Source organism: Bos grunniens, chromosome 11, assembly GCF_055505025.1.
Source record: "Bos grunniens cultivar Pamir isolate PY7600 chromosome 11, Bosgru_T2T1.0, whole genome shotgun sequence".
Taxonomy (NCBI): domain Eukaryota; kingdom Metazoa; phylum Chordata; class Mammalia; order Artiodactyla; family Bovidae; genus Bos; species Bos grunniens.
The window spans coordinates 15,191,418-15,206,021 of NC_141175.1; the positions used below are offsets into that span (position 1 = coordinate 15,191,418).

At 59.6% G+C, this 14,604-nt stretch overlaps 1 protein-coding gene across 22 annotated transcripts in view; it reads right to left on the minus strand.

Annotated features, from left to right (window-relative positions):
- Nucleotides 1–14,604, minus strand: part of DAB2IP (DAB2 interacting protein) — a 212,583-nt gene that overhangs the window by 26,854 nt on the left and 171,125 nt on the right. For 15 of the 22 annotated variants that reach the window (XM_086325424.1, XM_086325423.1, XM_086325430.1 and 12 more), the window contains one exon: nt 1,339–1,492. In XM_086325424.1, the coding sequence (XP_086181550.1) occupies nt 1,339–1,492 (154 nt within the window). Of the gene's footprint in view, nt 1–1,338; nt 1,493–3,090; nt 3,419–3,718; nt 3,886–6,530; nt 6,881–13,547; nt 13,737–14,604 lie in introns of those variants that run through there. The other 7 variants (XM_086325444.1, XM_086325436.1, XM_086325443.1 and 4 more) reach the window with 5 other exon arrangements.

The following is a 14,604-nucleotide window of genomic DNA, read 5'->3' on the forward strand; positions in this document are numbered from 1 at the left end:
AAGCATCTCTCTGAGTCCACCCTCATTCTCCTGGAGATGGTGGAGACAGAAGGCACAGCTTCTGCATGAATCGGAGGACACTGAGGTCTCCCTCTATCGCTGGCGCCAGAGGCACCCCGGAGACAGCCCCGGGTCGGCCTGAGGGTCGCCTCAGTCCTCAGCTGACACCTGCTGACGATGCTTCTCTTGCTGAATGTGACGGCAGTGGTGGTCACAAAGGGCTAACCTATTTGAGGCCGGACTAGAGAACCGAGAATGGTCTCTCTGGGTGTGCTGGGCCCTGGGGTCTGTCCTGGAACCCTTACCCTCCCTGCCCTGTCTGGCTTGCTCATCCTCCAATTTTCTCTGGGAGAGGAAGCCCAGCCCAAGCTGCTCCTACTCTGTCCCGCTGTCCCCTGCATCTTGCTGAGGGCCCTATCCAGCCATTCATGGGCCATACAAGCCACAGCATCCCCTGCTGTGCACAAGTGGGCAACTAGCATCAGGCTCTCCCCCACCCCAGACAGAGAAGTCGGAACCCAGGATTCCAGTGCGGCCAGGAGTCCTGAACCAGAAATAGCACCCAAGGGGGCACAGGGCTGGGGCAAGGTGCCAGGTACCACCCCAGTCTCCCCTGGAGCTGGGGGCGCCAGGAGGTTGCCACAGCAGTTCCATGCTCATGCCTCTATCGGAAAGCTCCCCTAATTATGCAAGATCGTCGGGGGTGGGAGGCTTCCCAGAGACAGAGGTGGGAAGAGAAAACGAATAATTAGAGAAGCAATTAGGAACTCCCAGGAACACCTGCGACATTAGTTACCCGGGTCCTGACTTGGCCTTGTGAGCTCTGACATCTCTGGGCCAGATTACCCGTCTACAGGAGGCACTGGACAGGGATCCCCAGGGAACAGCCTGGCCGGGTGGGGTGGCACCCCCTCTGCCCTCACACCTCGGGTCACAGAAGGCGGGGCAGGAAAGATCCTGGCTCTCACCATGCAGAGGCCAGAGAAGGGGGTGCTCTCTCCACGGCCCCACACCACACTGGAGGGGTTTCACAGAGAGGTGAGCAGGCTTGAGCCATTCCACACATGCCTTGGACGTCCCTTCCACCCGCTCGGGACTCCTGCACATCCCCACGTGGGGGACAGTGCTGGTCAGTCTCCAAGAAGACCACAGGGCAGGAAGGAAGCCCCCATCTCCCAGCTCCACCTGGTCTCTTGGGAGTCCAAAAGCACTGACAGTTTCTGGCCACTGCCCCCAAAGAGTGGAGGCCACAGGACCCTCCAGGAGGGCAGCTGACGGAGAACTGGCCTCCTGCGGGAGGACACCTGGGCCTGCCCCACCTCGCCGCCCCAGACCCACCTCGAAGCAATAGTCCTGGCCCAGGATGCTGCTGTGCACGGGCTTGATGACCACCTCCTCCTCCATGCTGAGGTCCAGCGCCTCCACCGCGCTGCTGGGGCTGAGCAGGGACTCGTGGGAGCGAGACTCTTTCAGCCTGGGCATCAGATGAGACCTGGGGGCGGGCAGCAGGGCTGTCAGGTCAGCCTGCCCTGTCCCCTCCCTTCCCCTCTTCTCCCAGGAGGCCTGCCCAGAACCCCCTGCAGAGGCCATCACACCTCTCAATGCCCACAGTCCTTTCTGTCTTAAGACAGATTCAGGGGTGTGTGTGTGTAGGGTGGGGGGTGATGGTGGTGCGGCAGTCAGAGACCCGCAGGGAAGAGCAGACCTGACCCAGGCAGTCTTCCAGGGTTGGGTGCCCTCCCCACCCTCCTGGTCCTCTTGCAAGACAGAAGCAATCGCCCTGTCCCAACATTTCTCCAGGCCACCACTGCTTACGGAGCCCTTTCACATACACCAGCACACCCACCCACCGGCCCCAGGTGAGGCAGGTGTGCCGTGGGACTCTGTTCCCTCCTCACACCCGAGGACCATGAGGCTCAAAACGGAAGGGATGGAGCCATCTCTGCAGTGCTGAGAGGCACTCAGTGAGCGTTAAGAGGGAGACAGGGTGCATGCGCTGGGGCTCAGGCCAGGCCAGGGTCAGGGGGCCCAGCACAGATGGGCCCTGACTGGCTGTGGACCTGGGTCCCTGAGCAAGTCCCTTCCCTGAGCCTTGGCTTCCCCTTTCCACGGAAAGCATCTCAGATGGCACCTGGTGCTTGATGGAAGTCCACCCAGAGAGGCAAAGCTCCCTTTCCACAGTCAACAGGACACAGCAGGCAAGACACCCGGGCCCCTCTCCCACAGCGGGGGCACAGGAAAAGCCAGAGCACCAGCCAGGCCTGCTAAGACCACCCCAGGGCAGAGGCTGGGCAGGCCACGGCCCTCTGCACGTCCAAACTCTGCGCTTAGCTCACCTATACCTCCCCAACTCCAACACCCTCCAGCCATTCAGCTCCTGGCCTCCAAGGGTTAAGCCACCGCCTCTCCCTGCCTCACCAAAAAAGATCCTCCCTCACTCAGGTCAGTGAGGCGTGGTGGGACCACCACACATCTCCCCTCAGGGCACACACCCTGGAACCCATTTCTACAAGCACCTGCAGTAAGAGGAGCTGAGGCCCCTAAGTGTGGACCCAGGAGTTCAGAGATGAGCTCGACTGGCCCTACCTAGAAGGCCCCACAGGCTGACTGACAGAGGCCACCCTCTAGCCCCAACACTCTGCATCTCCCCTGGCAACGGTCCTCTTGTATGCGCGGCATGGGAGTCAGAGCTAGAAATGGGATCTCAGCTCTTGTGGACCCCACAGCCCCACCAAGAGAACCAGTCAGACTCCCCCTAAGTGTTCCCCCATGCCCAGCAGAAAGCAGGCATAGGGCAGGGCTCCGGTTGGTCGCTGGAGCAGAGCCAATGCCCTCAGGCAGGACTTGTGAAGGCTCCCAGATGAATGGACCAGAGGGAAGCTGTGAGACAGTCTTAAAGCCGACTGGAACCCACCCAAACCTCCCCAGGACCCGCTCAAGAACTAAGGCCAATGGCACACACAGCTGTGGTGCCCCTGCACCTCCAGTGCCCTCTCTGGGAGGCAGCACTGCGTACATGCAGACACACACGCACAAACACACACACACACTGCCACGCCACGCCACAGGCGGCGCCGACAGCCTTCTTACCGTGACGAGCCCCCCAGGTCCTGCTCGAGTGGCCTAACCTCCTTTCCCCTCCCAGAGCTGACCAGTGCCGTGGGTGGAGCTGCCGTCCACTGAGCTGAGATTCCACCCTGGGCCTCCCTCATGGAATGTGGCTCCATACCTCAGTGCAAGAGACGCCCTGCCTCAGACACCAAGGAAATCACCCAGCCTCCGACGGGCCGGGACTCAGGCCCCTAGACTAGCTGGGGCTGAAGATCCAGCCCATCGACCAAGATCCGGCTGCTTTCTGGCCCAGCCTGGAAACCCCTGCCAGGTCCAGGTAAGATACTGGGAGCGGAGCGGGTGGAGCACAGACCCAGGAAGTACGGGGAGGAGCTGGCAGGCTGGGGCCGCCTCCTGCCTGGGGCACCTGAACCAGCCAGCTGGGGAAAGGCAAGGGAGACCTATTCTATGGACTGGGCCTGCCCACAGAGACCCCGGTGGTGGTGGTGGTGGGGGAGTGTCCTGGTTCTACAGCCCCAGGAGGCCTGGCACGCCCAGGGCAGACCTCAAAGCAGCCACAGCCTCCTGGAGGCTGTGGCTGCAGACCCCCCTCCTCCTTCCCCACCATCCTGCTCCACAAACATGCCCTGGCTGGCCCGGGCCTCACCTGGAAGGTTCCTGATGGCACAGAGGCGCTGTGGGAAGCTCGCGGCTGAGGCATCCTGGGCTAGCCCTGATCCTCCCCACCTCCCAGGGAGCCTCTCGGTGGCAGGACCTGGAGCAGGGGCCCCACCCCACCCCTGCAGCCCAAGCTGACCAGCAGGAGGAGGGGTGGGGCGGGGCCCCGGGAGGCTCAGTGGCCACTCCTAGATCTCCCAGGTGCTTCTGGGACAGAAGTCAAGGGCTGGGCTCTGACCACTGCCCCATAATGGGGAGGCCCAGTGGGCCTGTGCTCTCTGACTCACATGCAGACGCTTAGTCTTCCCTCTTACCTGCCCCCGAGCTCCCCATAAGGCTCGTGGGGGAAAGGGGCACCTATCCATCAGGCCCTGGCATGCAGCTCTGGGCCCAGAGGGGAGCCGGTCTGTTGTGCCCCTGAAGGGTGGGACTTCCTGGCAGAAGGAATCTGTCCATGGAAGTGACTGATAAGATGACTGACTGGGACTCAGGGAGGGGAAAAGGTCACGTGGATGCTTCCTGGACCCAGGAGGCCCACCTCAGAGCCTAAGAACCACCTCTTCCAGGAAGCTGGCCAGCTCTGTTCCAGGCCCACAGCACAGCACCTAACACTCCACTCAAGGACTCCAGCCCCATCCATCACCAGGGCAGGCTTCGACCCAGCCCGCCTCTGCTCTGGCCAGCATTGTTGAGCACTTCCTTTCTCACCTCCAGCCCCTGCCTTGTCCGAGGCTGGGCCCGAAGCCCATCCCGGGAGGGAGGGAGGGCACAGGCCATCACAGGCTCCCAGACTCCACGGGGGCAGTGAGTGGGCACCATGTTCCTTCCCAGGAAGCTTGGTAAGGTGATGAGACAGTGCCCCGCTCCTTCCCTGTTCGTGGGCGCCCACCTCCTCTAGGTCAGGGCACTCTGCTGATCACATTCCACGGCACACAACTGTGCCAGGAACACTCATCTGCCCATTTCACAGAAGGTAAGATGGGCTCGGGGAGCGGCAGTCCCTGCATCTGCCCAAGGCTCCTGCGGGCAGGGGGGCCAGTTGGTCTGGGAGCCCTGCCCACGGCTGTCCTGTGTGGTCTGGGGGCCTGGGCTCGGAGGCTATCGTATGCTAGGCCCCCACCCAGGTCAGGCCCTTCCCTGCTGCGCTGAGGCGGGGGTGGGAGAGAAGGTGGCCCAGCACGCCCACGCATGGCTGCCCCCAGGGACCCCCCGTGGGCTCTGGGGACCAGAGTCTTGTCCTTGGTGACATGGCACCGAAGAGGGCAAAGGCCTTCGCAGGGGGCTCTGCCCGTGCAGGTTACCCCCACAGCCCAGGTTTGGGCTACTTCTCACCCACCCCTGCCAGGGACGCTGCATGACCGCAGTGTGTCAGAGAGGCTACAGAACCGGGTCTCATCGCCAGGCTGTGGGCTCCGCTTGCCTGGCCCTCCTCCCCGGGCCTGGCCTGTCCTGGGCCGTGCCCACAGGCGACACCACACAGTGCTTGGCTGAATCCTCACAGACTGAGGGGTGGACACCGACCTGACCCTGGAGCGGCCTCCTCCGAGAAAGCAGGTGACCTGCCCAGGGTCTCAGCTCCCTCCTGGTGTCACTTAGCACCCCAGCAACCCCCACCCCCAGGGACCCTTTTCCTTATCTGAAACAGAAAGGACTCCTCTGTCTCAAATGGAAATAAATGGTAACAAGCACAGAGGATGGTCTGCAGGGAGAGGCACTCCCCAAGCGTTGGAGTCATGAAGAGAGGGTTTCTCATCAAGGCCATATAAGCTCAGCTGCAGCCCTGCTGGCCAGGGTCCACCTCACCCTGGGCTCCTCTCCCCCAGGAGTCATGGTTTCCTCAGGCAGGCCTCCTTGGCACCCAGCAAAACCTTCAACACCCAGCAAAAAGCACCTCTTCTTCCAGGCAGCCTTCCCAGACTCCCTGGGCAGAGATGGACCCTGAACCCTGACATTTATCAGGCTGTGCTGGAAGACCCCTGGCAGAGCAGTCTCCTTGCCAGGCAGGAGGCTCCTTGTTGGGAGGGCGGCATCTGGAACAGGGCTAAGATTCAGGGCCCCGGAGTTCCAGGACCAAGGCCTTGAGGTCAGGTGAGTTGTGGGGAGGGAAGGAGGACGGCTGGGATAGAGGAGAATCCTCCCTCAGCCCTCAGATGCTGGTGAGCAGGAGAAGGGACAAAACGACCCAAGCGTTGGTCTCGGGCAGCCGCACCCCAAGACTGTCCCAGACCCAGCTGATCTCTGGACCCTCAACAGTCCCCAGCCCCTAGAGATCCCCATGTCCCCCTTTCCCCACCTGGGCCAGCTGCTCAGTACATCTTTACCTGTATTCTCCATGCATGGAATCCTCACAATTCCCATAAAGGAAGAATCGAGGGATGCCACGATTCTCAGGCCATAGGCAGGAGAGGCGAGGCCACAGGGGAGGAAGGCTGCCCTGCCCTGCCCTGCCTCTGGGAGGTGTCCGGGTTCAGGCCTGGGGGCAGCTAAGGAGGGGTGGCACCCTCCCACCGGATGGGCCCCTCTGCCCGCCCCTGCAGGCCCGCAGTGCTTCAACCTGGGCTTGGACCCGCCCTGCAACTCTGCCCCCGCAACACCCCCAGCAAGTGACCCAGACTCTCCTCTGCGTCCCACCTTCCCTCCAGTCTCTCTCCCCCAACAACGGCCTTCTTTCTCGGCCTTCAAAGCCCAGTCTGAACGTGGCCATCATCATACCGTCCCCGGTCTCCCTAGACAGATGAGCGCTCACACCCAGGCCGGGTGGCTGAACACCACTCCGTACACTTTCCCACCCGACTCCTTACCCGATTCTCATGAGAACCGTCAGGACCGAGGGACTGCGCCTCAGAAAGGCCAGGCAGCTCGCCCAGGATGGCACAGGTGGCAAGTGGCCGAGGGGGACCCGAGTCCCACCCGGCAGACTCCGAGCCTAACGGCATCCGCCCGAGCCTCCATCTCCCCGCTGGCGGCCTTCTGGGGCCACAGTCAGCTGACCTGCTCGCCGTGACCCCTCACTCCAGGTCAGGGAGGAAGAAACCAGGGGGCTGGCCGGGGTCGGACAGCCTGTGCCCAGGGCCCAGGGAAACTTGGGCTCGCCATAGGCGCGGGTGGAGCTGGGGCTGGAGATATGGCCAGGCCCCAACAGCAGTCCATTGTGAGGGCGGGCAGCGGGAACAAGGGGACATTGTCCTGGCTCCAGGGCCTCGGCCTTATCTGATAGCCTTCCAGCCAACCCACGAGCTGTTTTTCAACTCCATCCTTTCTTCTCTGAAAAGGTTAGTGACACAGAAGTTTAGCAAATTCCCTATTATTTCAAGGAGGGAGGAGACTTGAAAATAAAATGTGTGATAATTAAAAAGCCCTATGAGACCACACGGGGAAGACGTTTCCAGCTGCGGGTGGGGTTAGCGGAGCGTGGGACTGGATGGCCTGGAAAGCCAGAGGCTCAGAATCGCCTTCCAAATCTCAAAGGGGCAGAGGGAGCTGCGGTGCATGCCTCCAGCAGGCGGGGCCAAGAACAGGATGGGCAGATTCCAGCTAGACACACTGTCCTTGGGATGGGTGGGCCAGCCCAGTTTGGATTTAGAGGAGAGGGCACGCTGTCTCTGGAGGCATTCGAGGAGCTGGAAGCTTTACATATGCCGAGGAGGGGCTGCCCGCGCTGCTGGGGACTGTTGGCATAACAAACCGGCAGCAGAGTAAGCCCCAGGGGTAAACACACAGCCACACACCTGCAGCTGGGAACAGGCAGGAGAGCCTAGTGTCAAGGGTGCCGGGTACAGGAGCACACGTAGTCTCCATTCCCTGTGAAACACACAACCCTGAGGACTTTTAACATGTTGTCCAGGCCTCAGTGTCTCCGACTCTAAGTAGGGAGGGCTGACATACCTTCCTCCCAGGGCTGCTGTGAGGCCAACTGAGGTAAGGCCGGGGAGCCAGGGTCAATGCCAGTGGCCACAGCGGTTACGCAGGCTGGCCCCTGCTCTATTCACTGCCTCATGCCAGGCAGCCCTGTAAGGAGCGAGGGCACAGCTGTGAACAGGCCGATTAAGGGTTACCCGTGTTGTATCAAGACTGACGTTTCTAGGGTAGCTGACGCTTCTGACATCTGGGGTGGCGAGGTGGGGGCTTTGCGGGCAATTCTCTGTTCCTTTCCCCTGACCACTCAAACCTCCTACCTTCGCCAGGCATGCTTCCCCCACCCGTAAACAAACTGCACCTACCCAAATGTTCTGGGATGCTTTCAAAAACAAACAACCCCCCCCCAATAAAAACTCTTAACTTCCTAAAGTGAAAGGATGAAAGAGGGTGTCTGGAGGGGGCAGGAGACCCCACGGAGGGGCCAGGTGAGCCCCTCTGCCTGGGACTCTGAGCACAGACTCCCCCAACCTCTCACTTTCCTGCCTGTGTGGTCTTGGATCACGGCCCACAGCCAGGCCTGGAAAGGGCAGACACCCTGGACAAGGTTGGTCTCCACGGAGGAGGCGCCCACTGCAGGGCTGGCAGGACCTGTGGACTCGAGTCAGGTCAGAACATGCCAACCGTGCTCTCGCCTGTCACAGGCAGGCAGGTCCAGGGAGCTGTATCCACAGGGGAAAGAGCGGGTCCTGGGCACAGTCAGGGTGAGGGCGCTGACCTCCTGGGAATCAAGCAGCAGGACACAAACAGGGCAGCACCCCCCCTCTCCCCCTACACACACACCCAGGATATCCAGCAGAGTCATATCTTCCCCAGGCCCGGCCTGCCCTGTTGGCCTGGGAACCGCTGGGGTCCCAGGGGCGGGGAGAAGAATGCAGCTGTCTGGTGGTCCCCAGGGCCCTGGGGAGACAGAGCCTGTCCTTAAAAGGCAGGGAGGTTGGCTGCCTGGCCTGGGAAGGTTTCCTGGGATGACAGTGCCTGGAGGCATGGCCCCTCTCAGCCAGGGTTCTCGCCATCCAAAGCCAAGGGGCAGATGCCAGCTGTCACTGGAGCTGGTGTGACCCTATCCCCGTGCGCACACTGAGCTGGGAGCTCCCTGGGCTGGGAGGTGCCCGGTCTTTGGCCTCGCCCCACCCTGGAAGCCTGCACCTCCCTGACACCGCAGGGCTGAGCTGGAGGAGGAGGGTGCGTGCCCGTGACCGAGACAGTAGGACAGGATGGCTCATCACAGGCCCATGGCTCCATGCAGCCCAAAGCCTCGCTCCCATGGTGCCCCGTGTACACTGAATGAGTGATGCCACGGCAGCCTGCACTCAACAGACACAAAGTGCCTACCACATGCCCGGCTCTGCCACAGGTATTCTTTCCAAGGTACACACACCATCAGATGGTCTTCTCCCAACCGCCCTGCATGAAAGGAGGGATCACCCAAGCAGGAAGGGGGTAAAGAACTCAACTAGACCTGATGAGCCCTGGCTCATGGAGCGGCCCTCCCGGGACACAGCCTGTCAATCCACAGGACTGGACGCAGCAGGCTTCAGGACACCAGAGGAAACTGAGGCTGGGAGAGGAGGGGCTTGGCTGGGGGCGCAGCGTCAGGAAGTGAAAGACAGGAGCCCAATGGCCCGATCGGCCTCTGCTGGGACAGTATGGTACCCACCCCACACCAGGCCAGGACAGGCCTGGAGGTCGGGGATCCAGTCAACCTTGCACCCCGGCAGGGGCCCGGCCCTCTCACTGGGAGGGGAGGGGAACCTGGCCGGCGGGTCCTGGGCTCCTTCCTCTTCCTCTCCACCTTTGATCTGCTTGGATCAGCAGGGCCCTGAACAAGTTCTGAACTCTCTCCAGGCTGCTGCTTCTTCACTTCAGAGACTATAACCAAATCCCCAACATGTCAACTCCCCATTAACGTAGGGACCACATGCTAACCACATCCATTCCTCCTCTGTCACCTGCAAGGCAGTCAGCGATACCTCCTTCCCTGTTGGTGACCTGACCCACGACAGCTTGGGGTGAGGCCACCACTGTGAGTGGTGTTGATGGCAGCCCCCCGAGCAGGAGGGGCGCCCCTCAGCATCTTGACCATCCCCCACACCCCCTTTCTAATTCTGCAGCCTAATGGACTTTTCAGAGAACATTCAGGAACACATTTACCTCCCCACATCCCCATGTCATTTTGCGGGGGGAGGGTGGGTTGGGCAGGAAGGGCAAGGGGCACACAGAGAGAGAAGAAACAAAACACTTTCCATCTATTCCCCCAAGTTATCCTGCAGCCTGAATAATTTTGGGTTTTTAATCAATAGCTGTCAGACTTGTCAAATTACTTTGGGGACCGCAAAGCAGTTTTTAAACATTCATAAACCTCAGAAGAACAGCGAAGTGCCCTGAATTTTAAGAGAAGAGCATCTGAGGAACACTCATTGAACAGGATGCGATTTGGGCAAATGGAAAGTGAGGTGAGGGCTGGGTGCTCCTTCTGCTTCTGAGTAGGGATAGCTCCCTACCTCACCCCACTCCTGGTCCCCAGGAGAAACTGTCCAGCCTCTCAGCAAAACTAAGCAGAGTGACCCCCCAAGCCCCAAGGTCTCCGTGGAAAGCACCCCAATGTGGGAGCACGGCACCAGCCCCATCTGGCGCACCCCACCCTCGCCAGGGCCAGAGTACCAGGCTGCTGCCCGTCCGGGGCTGGACTGTGAGCCCCTCCACTTGGAGGACCCTGATGAAGGGACAGTGCTGTCCCTCCCTGTGAGCCTAGGCTGCACCCTGCTCCTCCTTGCACGCGTGAACACGCTCCTGAATCCCCTTGGCCCCAAGGATCGCACCGCGGATCATGTAGGGTGCAACTAGCTTACGACTGGCTCCCCCACCCCCACCGGGACCATAAATACCTCCAACAGCTGCCTCGGGCCCTGGGGACTCATGACCCAAGTGGGAAAGGATGACGAAATGAAAAAGAAGCGTGAACTGAAGAACCAAGGACTTCCACTCCCCAAGGAAACAACTTCCTCTCTGGCTCATCTAATTCCTCCCAGCTGTCCACTTTCAGGAAGCCCTCCTAGGCTCAGTGGACCCCTGTGAAGAACGTCATCATCTCCCCTCTCCCTTCCACCACCCGAGACACAACTGTCATGCCAGGTGGCCTTCTGGTGCGTTCACATTACAGTGACAAGGTGACCTGGGGACTGTCCTTCCCCCATGCCTGGGCACTAAACTTCCTGCCTCAACCAAAGACGGATCACTCGTCAACACAGCCCAGCTCCTGGCATCGTGTGGCTGTGACTGGTCTAATGTGGTAACCTTCCTTAAGAACACACACATGTACACTCCTCTGCCTTCAGTCAAATTCATTAACCCGCATGCCTCAGTTTTCTCATCTGTAAAGTGGGGGCAACACTGCCTTTGGGGTTACGGGTGTAACCTGACATGCAGGAGCCCTGCTTTCCTGGGGCTTTCAGCCCCTTCCTGCCCTGCAGCACTTCAGCTTTAAGTAGGTACCTCCCAGTCCCTATTTAAGGAGTGACGGGCATTGTAGGTTCTGGCTGCTGCTGCTGCTAAGTTGCTTCAGTTATGTCCGACTCTGTGCGACCCCAGAGACAGCAGCCCACCAGGCTCCGCCATCCCTGGGATTCTCCAGGCAAGAACACGAGTGGGTTGCCATTTCCTTCTCCAATGCATGAAAGTGAAAAGTGAAAGTGAAGTCGCTCAGTCATGTCCGACTCTTTGAGACCCCATGGACTGCAGCCTACCAGGCTCCTCTGCCCATGGGATTTTCCAGGCAAGAGTACTGGAGTGGGGTGCCATTGCCTTCTCTGTAGGTTCTGGCAGCAGTGTCCATTTCCTGTCCTGCCACCGCTTAGGACAGGGGGCTCTGTGGCTTCAGGGAGACAAGGGGCAAAGACACGAAGGAGAAGGGGCACCAGGCCGAGGGAGCATAGCCCTCAGGTGGGCCTCTCAGCTTTCTCACCTGACAAGTGGGCTGCCCTCACCTCCAGGAGCCTGCTGCAGGTTGTTACGCTAACAACCCCACCCTGGTTTGAGCTAACCTGGCGCCCCAGTATACAGTCACTGGGCGCCTCTCCAGTATGCCAGCGCTGAGCCCGGGGGGCCTAGGGAGCCCGGTTCCCCATCCTCCCAAAGCCTGGCATCTGGGAGTCCCAGCGGGGCCTCAGAGCTCCGATTCCCAGGCTGAAACTCGCGTGAGACAGCTGGGTGGGTGGCTGCCAACAAGCCAGCAGCTCCCAGGTCGCAGGCAAAGGCACAGACTCATGTCAAGCCCAGGGCGCAGCTGCCAAGTTCCTCCTGCTCCTTGTGACCTCAGCGATTCTAAGCCGTCCGTGGCTCTCCAGCACCCCACCTCACCCATGACACCCTGCACACCTCGAAGGGCCCTGGCGCCTTGTTTAAAGGACTCCATATCACTGCCACTTAGGGGGTCCAGCGACCCAACCTCAGTTAAGAAAACACACTGTGAAGCCTTGAGGGGCTTCCCAAGGCCAGAGAGGGTGCCAGGCTCCAAGAGCCCACCCTCTTCTCCCACCCCACACTGCTGACTCTAGGATAAGCTAGCCCTGCCTGTCATTTGCCACTGGCCCACGGGATTCCGACTAGTAAGGCCGTACACTGTATATACAGCCTCCGAGGCACGTCCCAACTCAGGCATCCTGGGTTTTGCACCTCCACCTAGAACACACGCAGGAGGCTGGTGAGCCTTACCCGTCGATGCCTGGCTCAAAGACCACCACCTCCGTGCTGCCCGCCCATCCCAGCTGAACTGACTCCTCCCCCCAGGGCTTCCCCTCTACACTCCGCTCCCCCGGAAGCAGAGGCTCAGTGAAGTCCAGGAGCTTGCCCAAGGTCACAGTTCACAGGCACTGGGGCAAGGGCTGGAGGCCTGGCATCCGGGCTCCAACTCCAAACTCTTTCCACTGCCTGTCAATGCCTTTGAGACTTTCACCAAACTTACAGAAACTGTGCGATCAAACACACCAGCTTTCAGGTAACTTAGAAAAGTTGTGAGTCACCAGAGAGAGCTGGTGTGTCACCTCCTGAGTCACCTGTCTGGAAAACAGTGAGAAGGCCACCTAGCTGGTAGGGGTCGGCAGCCCCCCAGCCGTGGCAGTGAAGGTGGGCAGGGTTTAGGACCACAGATACCTGCAAGAAGCCAGGCATAGGGCTGGCTTCACCTTCAGAGCGCTGGCTCACTCTCCTCCACAGGGCAGTACGAGACAAGCCAAAACCCCTATTTCCCCCGAGAGGAGGTAACTTCCTGGGCACACACTTCTGCATCACAGGCTCCTGACAACTGTTGGAAGCATTTAAGTTGGAGCAAAACACACCCCAAGCTCAACCCACGGCCAGCCTCCGGATCAGGGACCAGACAGAGGCAGGGAGATGGAGAGAGAGAGAGAAAGACTCCAGCTGGGGGCCGGGGCTGGGGGAGAGCTGACACGGCCCCTGAACCCCAGCATAGCCCCACCCAGCGCAGCCCTGGACTCGGCAATTCTGAGCAAAGGCCGGGCTCCTCATTTCCCGGTTCTCGGAGCAGCCACAGCAGCCCCTGGGCCTGCTCACGGAAAGGGGCCACTGACACTGGATTTCCTCTCTTTTAAAAACTAAAAACAGCAACAACACTCCTCCGTTCCTCGCTTTTTTGGCGGGCCATCCTAATTGCTTCCACATTCTGGGCCGGCGGGAGATGCCTGCAGCGGGGCAGAGACACCATTGCTGGGGAACAGCCGAAGCCCTCCCAAGGCCAGACACCCTCTCTGATGGGCCGCTCCCACAGGCCTTAGTTGCTCCCTGGGCCCGAGAGGCTGCTCAGGGGCCAAGGCTGGCGGCTACCCCCCGCCCTCTTCCTCGGCCTCCCTCATCCCGACCTCCGCTCGGGCCATCAGGTCACTCACCATCCCTCAGTGCGGCCACCGGGCTTGGGAAACCGAGGGGCTGGGCCAGCCACCCCCGCTGCCTGCTGTCCCCCACTGGGCCCAGCCAGTCCAACCCCACTCTGGTCCTAGACATACCGCTCCAGCCCTGTCCGCTGGGACTGAACATGGCTAGTTAAACAAAGGCTAAGTTCCAACTCTCTGTAATGTGCTTTTAAAGGGCCAGTGTCCCACTTGGGGTTGCTGAGGACTTAAAGGCACAGCTCCCTTTTTCTGTACAGGACACAACACGGCAAAAATCCCCAAATCCCTCAAAAGTCAGGGTCAGATTAGAAGTCTCGGGAAGATTTTAGACAAAATGCCCAATAGTAAAAATCCAAATTCACCTGTTGTTGTTCACTTGCTAGGTTGTATCCAACTCTTTGTGACCCCATGGAATGCAGCAGGCCAGGCTTTCCTGTCTTTCACTATCTGCCAGAGTTTGCTTAAATGCACGTTCATTGAGCCAGTGATGCTATCTATCCACCTCATCCTTTGCCGCCCTCTTCTTTTGCCTTCAACCTTTCCCAGCATCAGAGTCTTTTCCAGTGAGCCGGCTCTTTGCATCAGGTGGCCGAAGTATTGGAGCTTCGGCATCGGTCCTTCCAATGAATATTGAGGGTTGATTTCCTTTAGGATTGACTGGTTTGAGCTCCCTGCTGTCCAAGGGACTCTCAAGAATCTTCTCCACCACGACAGTTCAAAAGCATCGATTCTTTGGTGTTCAGCCTTCTTTATGGTCCTATTTTCACATCTGTACACAATTACGGGAAAAACCATAGCTTTGACTACATGGCCCTTTGTCAGCAAAGTGACGTCTCTGCTTTTTAATACGCTGTCTAGGTTTGTCATAGCTTTCCTTCCAAGGAGCAAGCATCTTTTAACCTCATGGCTGCAATCACCATCCACACTGATTTTTGGAGGCCGAGAAAATAAAACCTGTCAGTGCTTCTACTTTTCCCCTTCTATTTGCCATGAAGTGATGGAACCACATGCCATGATCTTAGTTTTTTAAATGTTGAGTTTTAAACAAGCTGTT